The sequence below is a fragment of the Mobula hypostoma genome, chromosome 22 (assembly GCF_963921235.1).
Source record: "Mobula hypostoma chromosome 22, sMobHyp1.1, whole genome shotgun sequence".
In the NCBI taxonomy this organism is placed as follows: domain Eukaryota; kingdom Metazoa; phylum Chordata; class Chondrichthyes; order Myliobatiformes; family Myliobatidae; genus Mobula; species Mobula hypostoma.
In genome coordinates, this window is record NC_086118.1 from 7,452,277 (window position 1) to 7,467,207 (window position 14,931).

The 14,931-nt window shown below is 46.3% G+C and overlaps 1 protein-coding gene across 4 annotated transcripts in view; it reads right to left on the reverse strand.

The window, feature by feature from the left end:
- LOC134336613 (caskin-2-like) overlaps positions 1-14,931 on the reverse strand; it is a 300,486-nt gene that overhangs the window by 135,191 nt on the left and 150,364 nt on the right. Inside the window, exon 1 of one of the 4 annotated variants that reach the window (XM_063030954.1) lies at positions 9,014-9,681. The exons of the other annotated variants lie outside the window; for them this stretch is intronic. Coding sequence (XP_062887024.1) covers positions 9,014-9,101 — 88 coding nt within the window. The 5' untranslated portion in view covers positions 9,102-9,681. Of the gene's footprint in view, positions 1-9,013; positions 9,682-14,931 lie in introns of those variants that run through there. 4 annotated transcript variants of the gene reach the window in all.

The following is a 14,931-nucleotide window of genomic DNA, read 5'->3' on the forward strand; positions in this document are numbered from 1 at the left end:
GTAAAATACACATGCATATGAATTAGAGGCAGGAGACCACGCGGCCCCTCAAATTTGTTCTATCCATTCAATTTCTCTAATCCAATCCATTCATATCTGGGCACCACAGTAGCATGAAAGGTTAAAATTTGGGGACGTCGGAGCTCAGCGCTCTGTCTCAGCATAACCTGTGTAAGGCTTTGTACATCCTCCCTATGGAATGCATGCATTTCCTCCAGGGGCTCTGGCATCCTCCCACAGTTCAAAGACATACCAGGTTTGTTAAGTGGTCATTGTAAATTATCCCGTGATTAGGTTAGGGTTAAATCAGGGTTGTCAGGGGGTTGTTGGGGGGGGGCACTGCTCAAAGGGCTGGAAGGGCCAACTCCACAATGTATTGCTACATAGGTAATGGCCAACCTGACTGTAACCTCAACTCCACATAGTAATAAATATTTTGTCCCCTAGCTTATTGAGAAAGTATTTACCTCTTTCTTACAAATTTTCAAAGACTCAGCTCCACCACCCCTTGAGATGCCAGTACTTATACCAAGGTCCTGTACTGGGCTGGGTGTCGAGAAGGGAGAGTCAGGCCAAAATCCCCAACAAAAACTTCTAGCCAAAAAAAAACGAAGGCTGCTGACACTGCTTGTAGAAGTTGGAACCCCCAGCTGCCCCCAAATCTGACTGAGCAATTTTCCAGTACGTTCTCATAAACCGTCCTGCTTATTAATTTGGCCAATCTGCCTGAGCTACTAACACATGATGAGCTACATCACCATCATCATCAGGTGCCGTGCCTAGTTTGAGCTTTGATTGCCATGGCCCACACACTCCTGTTTCAGGTCAAGTGGATCAATTCATTGGTATTCATTTCCAATTGTCTGGCTGCTGTCTCCATCATCATTTGTCTTTGTCTTCCTCTTGCTTTCTTCCCTTCAATCTTTCCCTTAATTACCATACATTCTAACTCCTCTTTCCTAATCACATGTCCAATGAAGTTACGTTGCCTTTTCATGATCTCATACATAATTTCTCCCTTTGTATTTGCTCTGTTTATGACATCCTCGTTAGATATTCATTTAATCCATGATATTCTTTACATCCTCCTCAAAAACCACATCTCTGCTGCTACAATTCATTTCCTCATGTTTCCTCATGTGTACATCAAAACAGTGGGCACGTGGCCAAGTGGTTAAGGCATTGGACTAGTGACCTGAAGGTCGTGAGTTCGAGCCCCAGCTGAGGCAATGTGTTGTGCCCTTGAGCAAGGCACTTAACCACACAGTGCTCTCCGATGACACTGGTGTCTAGCTGTATGGGTCCCAATGCCCTTCCCTTGGACAACATTGGTGTCGTGGAGAGGGGAGACTTACAGCATGGACAACTGCTGGTCTTCCATACAACCTTGCCCAGGCCTGCGCCCTGGAGAGTGAAGACTTTCCAGGGGCAGATTCATGGTCTCACAAGACTAACGGATGCTTTTACTTACACCAAAACAAAATCAAACACACTGACATACGTCATGAAGTCTGTTGTTCTGTGGCAGCAGTGCCATGCAAGACATCAAAATTATTACGTTAGAAAAAAAAAATCCACAGGGAAAAAAGAGGAATAGTGAGATGGTGTCCATAGGTTGGTATACTGTTCAGAAATCTGATGGAAGTGGGGATGATGCTGTTCCTGTTGAGTGTGGGTTTTTAGGCCCCAGTGCCTCTTGCCCAATGAGAATAAGACACATCTTGGATGCTGATGTCACCTTCTTGAGGCACTGCATCTTGAAGATATCCTCAATGACGGGGAGACGTGCCCATGAGGGAACGGGCTGAGGTTACAACCCTCTGCAGCTTCTTTCGATCCCGTGTATTGGAGCCTCGCTATCCGGCAGTGATGCAACCAGTCAGAGTGCTCTCCATCATACAGCTGGAGTCTTGATGACACGCTGAACCTTCTCAAACCCCTGGTTGTGATTCCATCAGTGTGTTGGGTCCAGGAGGGATCCTGTGAGATATTTACACCCTGGAACTTGAAGCTGCTCGCCCTTTCCACCACTAACCAGTACCCCCCCGCACCCTCAGTGAGGATTGGCATGTGCTCTGCTGACATTTTCATACAGAACTGAGAGTATTTACAAGCTGAAGACTGAATAATCACTGCCATCCCAGTTTAATTGCCAACAAGGACCCTCCCTGGTTATACACTGCCATCTGTGCCTTCATTTAAATTGTCATCCTCTGTGCCCCCACATTTAGACACCCAGTATTGCCCTCCACTGACACCCCCTCTTCCTGCATCATTTGCACACTCCATCCAGTGTGTCTCCCCTCAGTAACACGCAGAAATCCCATGCCATCTCCCACTACAAATTGGACTTGCAGCCATTGGACAGCGAAGAGGCATGCCTTTAAAATCGCGCCACTTACTTTTTACTGATACATGGACAAACATGGAAAAGAGACCAGTCAGCCTCTCAGGGGCAACGTTCAATGAGATAATGGCTGACAAATACATCAACACTACATATTCACTCTTGAGCCTAGTCTCTGAAAAACAAAATTAAGCATGTACTTCATCTTTTGACAATTTGCATTCGTGATGAACCGCCATGCAATTACAGAGAAAGGGTCCTGGGGGAAATGGTGCACTTTGAATGCTTATAATTTTCTTGATTGATCTTAAGTGCCTAGTTACCAAGAGACTTTGAGGTATGCTGCAGAAGCAAAACTTTACCGAGTTGATTACTTTGAACCGATAGTGATATACATTTTGCACAGTAACCAATCATATCTTGGCATCAACACTCCGGTACGTGTCACCTGCAGGTCCATGCTCCCGCCCAGAAAGTCACTGTGACTACACTGTAACAGAAACGGGGCTTGAAGTTATTTTCTGCCGTTTGCATCTCACATTGTTTTGCAGGTTAGTATTACATGAACAGTGACATAGGAGGTGTAATAGCCCATTGGGTTACAAACAGCAATAGCCTGACCAACCAGGTGGGCCTGGTACATACATACATACATACATACATACACACACACACACTAGGAGTCAGTCATGACCCCGTGCTTTGTCTCTGCCACCTTCTTTTTCAGATTCCAAAATTTCTGCTGGCATTCCCAGGGCAGCGGGAGGGTCTGGTTTATTCATTACAAGACAGAAGACAGCCATGTGGCCTATCAAGCCTATGCTAAACCCAACAGTGCCAGACCCACTCCCTCCCTCTGCATTTCCCTCTATCTCAGCAACACACCTTTACCATTTGCCAACAGCAGCAGCAAAAGCCATTCGCCAGGAGTGACGTACAGTAACCTTTCTCAGAGTAACGTACACAGCAAGCTTTCACTGAGAGTATCGTACAACAGACAATTAATTTGCAAGCACGTGGTTGGAATGTGGAGGGAAATCAGAGGACGAGCAGTGACAAGGGAGACATGCAAAATCCCTATTGACAGCACCTGAGTTCAGGATTTAAAGTGTTTTGCTGAAGCTGTGACCCAGCAGCCTCCCCACCCCTTCTCTCCGGTCAGCAGTGCCACTGCGCTAAAGGTGATATCATTTCTCAGGTGCAATGTTTGTTCCCTCTCCCTTCAAGGAGAATAGGCGATCTCCCCAGATAGAAATCTGCCACTTTTAGCATCAAAACAGTTTGTGTTACTAGTCACCCAAGTGCAGTTAACGGGAGCTTGCAGTACACAAATTGGCTGCTCTTTTCTCTATGCTGCAATAGACCCTGCTTTCCCCAAGGTGCTTTGCCTGGAAAGCGCTCCGGGACATCCTGAGGCTCTTTCCAAGGGCACGGTGGGGCTCAGGCTCCCTGGCCTCCTGAGTGAGACAACTATCATTCATCTCGGTTACAAAAGGAGCAAGACTGAATGAGCCTTTCAATAAGGGCAGGGAACTCCTTACACAAAGTTTGTTCTGTTTCAAAAACTTTGAGTCGGCATTGTGAGCAGCCCACCAGCAGACAGGCTCAGCACATTCCCTGGTCCTTTTTAGTACAGATCTATCCCACTACTCTACGGTCTTTGTTCTTTGTACAATAACCCATTTTGTCAATTTGTTTTGCTCAACTTCCCTCCTTCCCTAGTCAGGATTCCTTGGAAGAGGAACTACTCCTCTGGATTAGTCAACAGGGACCTGCTGCGATCCAAAAAGCATGTCTGTGAATTCAGAGGTGAGGGGTTATATCTCTGGGATGAAAGATCACATGGATTCAGGGGTCCGTTCATAAACTTTGAGTATAAAACCCATGTTTATGTGCTCAGTGAATGCCTGTGTTTACACAAACACCCCCATCTTTACGTGCACCATGTAGATAGATAGAAAGATAGATAGAGATACTTTATTGATCCCGAGGGAAATTGGGTTTCGTTACAGCTGCACCAACCAAGAACAGAGCATAAATATAGCAATACAAAACCACAAACAATCAAACAACAATATGCAAACTATGCCAGATGGAAATAAGTCCAGGACCAGCCTATTGGCTCAGGGTGTCTGACCCTCCACGGGAGGAGCTGCAAAGTTCAATGGCCACAGGCAGGAACAACCTCCCATGACGCCCAGTGTTGTATCTCAGTGGAATATGGCCGGAGTCCAACAGCAAAAAGTGCACTCCTCACTGAGGACGCATATGTTTACACAAACACTCCGATGTTTACATGCTCAGTGTACTGTTGAGGAACAGCTGAGAGTCCTGATGAGTGGTCTCGGACTGTTTATTCCCTTCTATAGATTGTGCCTGACCTACTGAGTTCCTCCAGAACATTGTGTGTATTGCTCTAGACTTCCACCATGTGCAGTACACCTCTTGTGTCTCAGAGTCTGGGAGAAATCCTCCTACTCACTACTGACCCTCTGATCGTCAGTAAATACAGTGCACCTGGGTGCTCGAAAGTGTCGACAGAGGTACAAAAGGGGATGAAGAAGCATTTGGGGCAGATTTACAACAGCCCATTAACCCACCAACACACAGGTGTTTGGGATGTGGGAGGAAACTGGAGCCCCCAGAGGCACCAGAACTGCTCACAGAAGGAGCATGAAAACCTCACACAGACAGCAGCCAAGGACAGGATTGAACCGAGTCTCTGGACAAGCAAGGCAGCAGCACTACTAACTACACCATCACTGCACCCCTGGTGATGGGACAGGGCAGGTTATCAATATTTGCTGAGCTTTCAACATTACCCCAGGATGTGTGCACTCTGCAAGCTTGTAACACACTTCAGGACATCCTGAGGCTGGGGAAGGGGTTGCCGAGTTTGATTTGTACCTTCCATGCAAGCAGTGCAATTTGATTTCTGCCAGTGCTTTGTCTAGAAAAGGGATGCCAAGTCATTTAACTTCATTTGCTGAGGGTGGGGGATCAGGGAAATCTGGAATTGATTTATTATTGTCATAGGTACTGAGATACACGGTTCATACAGAGCAATGCATTACACAGTGCATTGACGTAGTACAGAGGGAAACAAGAATGCAGAAAAAAAAGCAACAGCTACAGGAAGCATGCAGTGCAGGTAAACAATAAGGTGCAAGATCAAACCGAGGTAGATTGTCATGTTAAGAGGCTAACCTATCGTACTGGGGAGCTATTTAACACCGTTAACAGTAGGATAGAGGCTGTCCTTGAACCTGGTGGTACATGCTCTCAAGCCTTTGTATCTTCTGCCCAATGGAAGAGGGGTTGGGGAAGTCTTTGATGACACTGGCTGCTTTACTGAGGCAGAGTCCATGGAGGGGAGGCTGGTTTCTGTGATGTGCTGATCTGCGTCCACAACTCTCTGCAAATTCTTGCGGTCACATCGGCTCATCGGCCAGTCGGCTCATTCCCTACTCTCAGGCCCAGGCCTTCCGCGCCGCGCCACAACCATCCTGCATCTTCGAGGCTTCAGTCCACACCACAAAAAAATGCCAGGTCATGCATGTGGTTCAAAAGCCCAACTCTTCTGTGGCAGTAGTGCCAGGGCTGGGGAGGGTGGTGAGACGGAAGAGGCAGGAAGCCCTTCCTACCCATGTGCTTGACCAAGTGTCTTTTAAATGTTTTATCTGTCTCAACCACTTCTTTTGGAGACCCGTTTAAAAGACATACCACCTTCTACATGAAGACTTTGCCCCCGAGGTCCCTTATAAATCTTACACTTCTCAGCTTAAACCTGTGTCCCCTAGCTTTTGATTTCCTTTCCCTGAGAAAAAGATAGTCTGCATTCATCCTCTGGATGCCCCTCACGATTTTATTCAGTTCTATAAGGACTCCTATACTCCAAGGAATAAAGTCTGAACTTGTCTAACCTCTCTCAAGCTCTTGAATCCTGGCAACATTCTTGTAAATCTTCTTTACACTCTTTCCATCTTAATGACGTCTTTCCTGTTGCAAGGTGACCAGAACTACACACCTAGTTCAGGTGCAGCCTCACCTGGTACAAAAGCAATATGAGGTCCTAACCCCCACACTCAGTATGCAAACCATCTTCTTCAACACCCTGTTCTACCTGTGACCTGGGTTGCTGATACTCCTCCGTGCAGAAAGCATTAAATCCATTACAGCCCCTCCTAACCTGGCTAGTTTGCCAGGCGTCCTTCCACATCACCTGGCTCCCTACAGGGGACACAGCTGCCTCTAACAAGTGACATGGCTGTTCAACAGAATCCAATGAAGCAGGAGCAAGAGTAGCCAGTGCACAGTGTAAGTCAGTGTTTTCCTGTGTGGTGAAGCAGTGTTCCACACACCAGTCGGCCTCTGGTATACACCTACTTGAGTTACGGTATTTACCCCCTGTAGTCTTTCAGCTGCTCCCCAATGAAACCATGATAAATCTGATTCTGACATGGGTCTCTATTGTGGAGTGAGAGTCAGAAGGGGGCAGGGAGTGGGAAGCACCAGAGAGATATTCCGTAATAATCAATAAACCAATTGTTTGGAAGCAAACGACCTTGCCTGATGTCTCAGGGCTGGATGTGTCTCCACCCACACAACCACCCCTCGGCACTCCACCTGACCCACTCCCCTCCCTCGACAACGCTCCATGTAGATGTGTTCGATGGTGTTGAGGGCTTTACCCATGCTAGACTGGGTCATACCCACTACCTTTTTGTAGGATTGGTGTTTCCTTTGGTGACTGGTTGTGATGCAGCCAGTCAATATACGCTCCAATACACATCTATAGAATCTAGCTGCCAAGCACTTGGAACAAGTCTTGAATTGCTACTGCAAGATCAAGTTCCACCTTGGCAAAGCGATTAATCACTAGGGAGAAGTGGAATGAAACTGATTTAAATGTGTGGCAATGTACAAATGTGGGGATGTACTGGATGGCAATCTTGAAGTGAACACAGCTACCATGTATCCTGCACAATGCTGACAAGGGAACATCTCGCACGACTTCACTGGTTCTCTCCAGAAGGTCAGGTAACCTCGGGCGAAGAGATCCCAGAGGGGCTTCTGTTCAATTCTACAGGAGTTCCAGTGCCCCGCCCCTTTGTGGGTGTGTAGATGTTCCAATGTAAACAGCTCAACAACACTTCCATCGTTATGAAGCAGGCAGGGGAAATGGGACTGGTATGAGTAATCTTTTAGTTGGACCTGTCGTTTTTGGAAAACTTTCTGCAGGTCAAAACTTTTGACCACAAGTCCATGAGGCAGTGGTCAGCTGAAAAGCTGCTGCAGTGCTTCTGGGAGGAAAAGATAACGGATCGTGTGAGATGGTTTCCCATGCAGACTGTTGGAATGCCTCATTGCCAGAACTCACCAACAAGCACGTACATTTCACTTTGGCACGCATTGACTAAACACTTGATCCCCCCCAGTCTACCTTGCCATTGCCCTTCGACTTTCTTTGTCTGCGTGCACTGCACTTTCTCTGTAGCTGTTCCACCATGTGGAAATTTGCAATCTGTTTTCTTTCGACTGGCACTGCGTAATTATGTATGGCATGATCTGCCCGGCACCAGTAGTGTTAAGGAAGCAGACAGACTATAGAAGGACTTAGACAAATTAGAAGAATGGGCAAAGAAGTGGGAGATGGAATAAGTGTATGGTCAAGCACTTTGGTGGAAGAAATAAAAGTGTAAGCTATTTTCTAAATGGAGATTTTTATTTTAATCTTTGGATCAAATGGACTTGCAAATCCTTGTGGAGAATTCCCTAAAGGTTAATTAGCAGGTTGAGTTGGTGGTGAGGAAGGCAAATGCAACATTAGGATTTATTTGAAGTAGACTAAAATATACAAGCAAGGATGTAATTTTGAGTCTTTATAAAGTACTGGTGAGGCTTCAGTTGGAGTGTTGTGAGCAATTTTGTTCACCTTATCTCAGGAAGGATGTGCTGACATTGGAGAGGCTTCAAAGGACATTGATGAAAATGGTTCCGAGATTGCATACAAGAGCGCGACGTAACGTTGTAGCACCATGGAACTGGTCAGGCCACACTTGAAATATCGTGGTCAGTTGATAAATGAAGCATGGAAGGATTTGTGGGAGGGAAGTGTTAGATTGATTCTCAAGTAGGTTAACATCGTGGCTGAAAGATCTGCACTGTGCTGTATGGTTGTATGTTTCATGTTCTGAAGCATATTTGTGAGGTAAAGGACGTTGGTGATAACTGTCCCCGCTCAGCTTCCAATCATCACTCCTCTAACCACTCATTATCTCACTCAGATTTAACCCCCAGACTCAGCCACTGGAGCAGGGACCACTGGGACTGCCTGTCCCTACCCGAGTTGGGGAAGCTAGCTGCAGCTACTACTTCAGATTCCCTATCGGACATCAGACAATCCTAGACATAGGTTTGGCAACTTCTCAACCCCACCCCAAAGTCATCCCACCCACCTCGATGTAATCCCACTTGGGGGGAACACCCCCACAGCAGCAAATGGCTAACATTGACACCATTCCAGCAGGAGTCAAGATAAAGGGATTGATAGTGCTTCAACCTCAATTTTACAGACTAAAACAACATACAATATAAAGAAAGGGAATTTACCCATCTGGTTAACCTATTGACCAACATGGGGATCAGAGATTAAATGATACTGACCTGTTGGAGTGCAGGAACTTGTCTGACCCATGGCTCTCTGCTCGAGTTTCCTACAATTAATGCCACAAGCAAGCAGCTTCTTCAACATCTGCTGCCAATCATGTTAGCTCACTGGACAAGCATCCAGTGTGACAGTGCCCGTGGATCACACCTCCTCACACCACTATCCTTTGCCGTTCTGTGCTCCCGGGAGTAGCAGCAGTTTCCAGCTCGCACTTGGCTTCCTCTCCCCCTCTCTGCTTGAGCTGAATGTTTTTCTCCAAGGAAATCTGAAAAGGAACCTTACACTGCTGCAACAAGTAGATTCAGAGCCCGGTCACGCTTGGGCGTGCTGTCGGAATTTCACCTTCCCTCCTATCTTCGAGCTCCAGAGAGGCGAGACTGAGAAGCATTCACCTCTTTTAGTCCGACAAAGCTGCACTCCCTCCCTTGGTGACGCCTACCCCTCAACAAGCTTCACATCACCTCCTCAAATCCTTCGTGAGTTTGCGAGAGCCTCTCGAGTAATAAACTCAAGGGAACTACTTCACTTCCAAATCTTCTATGAATTCCTCAGTGTGCTAATGTGCTGCAGCATCCTGTATAAAACTGCATCAGCCCTCTCTCCCCACTCCCTGCTGCTGACTGTCTCCCTCATCAGTAGGTCTCAGAGGTCCCTTGTGGTCGGACTTAACTCGGGGTGGGGGGGGGGGAGGAGTCCACTGGATCTCCTGGTCACCCTCCATCCTGAAATGAACGCACTCTCAAAAGAGCTTCCCTGTCGTCCAGGATCATCCACAGCAGAACTGTGACTTGATAAGAATCACTCAGTTCAAAGCAAACTGTTCCTTCTTGATCCTCCCACCCTGAGCTCGAGCACCCTGTTCTCCTCACCTACTGCCCCAGCTCCAGGTTACACTGATTAACGACATGTGAGAGGCCCAATTAAACACTGTTCACACAATCCCGCTCCACATAGCTGTCAGATCAATTGAAGGAAAATGAAAGGGAGAAAAGAAGGTGGAGCTTAAAGAACAGCCAGAGCCTTTATTCAGCATAAAAACTTGCGCGGGACACCCTTTACAGCTCTTTAAGAAAATGTTTTTTTTAGTCTAAGTTTTCTTTTCCTGAGATCATTTGCAAACACCAGACAGAGATGACAGAAAGCTGAGTCCCTCATCTGTGCTTCTACTTAATTTATACTTTAAACTGGGCACCCTGGCCCTGGTCTTCCACTCTCTCACCTCACACAGCAGCCACTTCACTCTCTTGTCACATATACCAGTCACACTTTGAGACACAGCTTCTTGCGAATGGTGTTAAATGCATCGTAAATGAAACTACTGAACTAATGGCAAACTACAGTAGAGAAACACATGCCTTATTGTAATTATGGTATGAATTATATACACCATACTGATAATATACAGTATACATTGAGAATAAAATATAGATGCTGCCTGACCTGTTGACATTTTTCAGGATTTTCTGTCTTTATTCCAAGTGCTCTGATTGTTAGAAAGTTATTTATTTATTGAGATACAGCATGGAATAGGCCCTACCGGCACTTTAAGCTGACTGAGGCTCCAACCACCTCCTGCCGCATTGAAGAGCAAGACTGAAATAGTTCCAACTTCTAAAGGCATCTACTCTACAAGAAGATATTAAAACTGTTACAGCAGAACCTTTGGGAAATTCACAGCGATCAAAGGTCAACAACAGTTGGACAAAGGGAAATCAATCTGTCCACATTTGAGTCGGAATCATACAACGCAAAACAGGCCCTTTGGCCCAAAGCACCCATTCTGACTTTTTTGACCAGTTACTCCAATCCCATTTGCCTACATTAGGATCATATCCTTCTATGCCTTGTCAGGTGCTTGTCCAGATGTCTCTTACAGACAGTGTGCATCTGATTCCACCACCTCCGTCAGCAGCATGTTCCTGAGAATTGTGACGAGAATACACATAGATTAAGATGTTAGCTGTCCTGTGCTGGCACCCTGCCACCTGTCTTCAGGAGAAATAGAGATAAGGAAAACAATGGAGCAGCATTTGGAGATGTTAATGAAGGGACGGGAGAGTTTAACAGAAGGAGAGCTGTCAAGATCGGCTCCCCACTTTGAACCCTGAACTGTTTGAAGCGATGGACAGGCAATACCCCAGCAGGGGGATAAAAAGGGACAGGTTCACTAAGGCAGGACACACACGACACCCAGAGGTAACGAGACCCTGGAAGCGGTGCGTCTCCCACAAGTCGGTGGGAAGTTTTGGACGGCTGGTCGCAGAATCAAACCATAGACGCACAGGGTGGAAAGGTACGATCGGCGGGAACCTGGTGTGTGTCCACCCTTGCCTGGGTGCCAGGTTCACTGCAGAGAAATGATCGTATCTGGAAACGGAGGGGTCACGGTCGGTGACCTCAGATGACATCACAAAGGGCTCGCACGAAAACTGACTGCGAAGAATATCGAAGGTCTGTGTGTGGAAGCCGTTTGAATATTCATTCGTTTTGCTCTCTCTCTCCTTCCCCCCACTGTCCATCTCCCACGGCAGCGATTACTGCGAACTGAACTGAACTAAATTGAACTGAACTTTGCGTCACTTTGAAACTGGTCATTTACCCCTAGACAACGATAGAGCTTGTTTGATCCTGTTATCTTAATTCTGTGTACATGTGTGTTTATCATTGCTGAAATGTTGCATTTATTATCCTTTTGATTAGAGTACTGTGTTGCTTGTTTCTTTAATAAAACTTTCTTAGTTCTAGTAATCCAGACTCCAACTGAGTGATCCATTTCTGCTGGTTTAGCAACCCAGTTACGGGGTACGTAACAGAATCAACCTCTCGTGTGAACAAACTGACCCCTTCTATCCCCTTTAAAACTCCTTCCTGGAGAGGTAGAAGAGGGGCAGGGAGGCGAAGACAAATCCACGTAAAACGGTGTCAAAGCAAGACTGAATGACAGCTCTCCATCACCCCACACACTTCTTGGAGTTCTTTTAAGAAATAACATTATAAAGATGGACAGAATATACTTAGACTTCCAGATGACTCTTGACAAGGTGAGACATCAAAGGCTTTTGGAACCTTGATTAAAACAAGTGTATTAACCCACTCCAACATGAGAGAGGGAAGTGTCCGCACTTACACTGTGGGCCTAATAAATGAGCCCTTTGCCCCACCATCCCCTTCCTCCATCATTTCCCCACATTACTGACAGGGGCAGCTACTCAGAACAATTGTTCTTCCATTCCCAACCCAAGAGGAGTGCAATCTCAGGGTTCACTCGCAATTCCTCCCTTACCCATCCCCTCTCCCCAGCACCCAGCAGAGTGGTGTGGCTGTGTCGCTGACTGCTTTTATAATTGGCTGTTGAGAAAGCTTATCTCATGGTTAAACTGGGGTTACTGGCCAAGGGTGGGGCCCTGCAATCAAATTCCACACATCCCACGAACATATCGCCCTCTCCAACTGGCCAATACACTCAAATGTGCCTTCTGAGAAACCACTCTGCCATCTGTACTGATTTAGGAAAATAACATATTTAGTATATGTGCCTTGAGTAGATATGGTTAAATACCTTGAGGCATGCAGGTCAGACCCCCAACCTTACCTCAGTGAGCATGGGGAATATTCAACTGCACGAAACAAGGGACACCTGCCCTGCACTCCATCCAAAGCCACTCACTCAAAACCACACCTCTTCCCAGTCGACTGCACCAAGTACTGCCCCTCCTTCCCTCCACTCTCTCCATCCAATCCCTACCCACAACTCACCATCCAACCCCTCCTATTCTTTACTCAACTGCTCTCCTCCTCCTCCCTTAGAACTCTCCATCAACATCCCCTCAACTACTCACCACTCTTTACCCACCCCTTCCCCTCACCTCCTACTCTCCCTCCACCACTCCCCACTCTCTATCCAATCCTATATCCTCTGCATTCTCCCCCTCCCCTCTACTGGTTCTACCATGCTTTCAATCAACCACACCACACCCTGTCTCCATCTACGTGCAATTATGTGCCATCTCATTCGTGGAGGACCTGCAAATGAATTCAGCGTAGTGCAATCAGTGAACATCTCCACTTGCAACCCTGTATTGGAAAGAAGATCACCAATGAACCAGCTGAAGATGGCGGCCAGAGTATCGCAAGGAGGTGCATAATAGACAGATTTAGCCCCATGGAGAATCCTCTACAGAGTGCACTGCAATCCTCTGCCAAGAATGACATTGTTATCAGTCTGACTGAAGGTTACGTGTCACCTTAAAACCCCTGGTTAACTCATCACGAATTGGAAATTTAACACCGATCCTTCAGTGTTGAGAAACTCCCTTATGGAGGATATTCCACATAGAGACTCCAAAATTCAAAGTAAATTTATTATCAAAGTACATATATGTCACTATATAGAACCCTGAGATTCATTTTCTTGTGGGCATTCTCAATAAATCCAATAACCATAATAGAATCAATGAAAGGCTTCACCAACAGAGAGGATAACCAGTGTGCAAATATAAAAATAATAATTATAATAAATAAATGAGCTATAAATATCGAGAACATGAGATGAAGAGTCTTGGAAAGTGAGTCCACAGATCATGGGAACAGTTCAGTGATGGGGGCAAGTGAAGTTGAGTGAAGTTATCCCCTTTGGTTTCAGAACCTGGTGGTTGAGGGGTAATAACGTTCCTGAACCTCGTGGTACAAGTACTGAGGCTCCTGGAGCTTCTTTCTGATGGCAGCAGTGAGGGAGAGCATTGCCTGGGTGGTGAGGGTCCCTGATGGTGAATGCTGCTTTGCTGCAATAACACTTTGTGTAGACATGCTCAATGGTGGGGAAGGTTTTACCTGTGATGTCCACTGCTTTCTATGGGATCTTCTGTTCAACGGCATTAGTGTTTCCATATCAGGCTGTGATGCAGCCAGTCAATATACTCTCCATGCACATTTATAGAAGTTTGTCGAAGTTTTAGATGTCATGTCGAATCTCCACAAACTCCTAAGGAAATCGAGGGACTGCTGTGCGTTCTTTGTAATTGCTTTTATGTACTGGGCCCAGGACACATCCTCTGAAATGATAACACCAAGGAATTTTAAATTGCTTATCGTCTCCACCTCCACCACTGGCTCATGGACTGCCAACTTCCTCCTCCTGGAGTCAATAATCAGCTCTTTGGTCTTGCTGAAAGTCAATAAGAGGTTGTTGTTGTGGCACCATTCAGCCAGATTTTCAATCTCCCTCCTATATGCTGATTCATCACCACCTTTGATTCGACCTATGACAGTGTTGTCATCAGCAAACTTGAATATGGCATTGGAGCTGTGCCTAGCCACACAATCATAAGTGTAAAACATAGAAACATAGAAAATAGGTGCAGGAGTAGGCCATTCGACCCTTCGAGCCTGCACCACCATTCAGTATGATCATGGCTGATCATCCAACTCAGAACCCTGTACCAGCCTTCCCTCCATACCCCCTGATCCCTTTAGCCACAAGGGCCATATCTAACTGCCTCTTAAATATAGCCAATGAACTGGCCTCAACTGTTTCCTGTGGCAGAGAATTCCACAGACTCACCACTCTCTGTGTGAAGAAGTTTTTCCTAATCTCGGTCCTAAAAGGCTTCCCCTTTATCCTCAGACTGTGACCCTTCGTTCTGGACTTCCCCAACATCGGGAACAATCTTCCTGCATCTAGCCTGTCCAATTCCTTTAGGATTTTATACGTTTCAATCAGATCCCCCCTCAATCTTCTAAATTCCAACGTGTATAAGCCTAGTTCATCCAGTCTTTCATCATATGAAAGTCCTGCCATCCCAGGAATCAATCTGGTGAACCTTCTTTGTACTCCCTCTATGGCAAGGATGTCTTTCCTCAGATTAGGGGACCAAAACTGCACACAATACTCCAGGTGTGGTCTCACCAAGGCCTT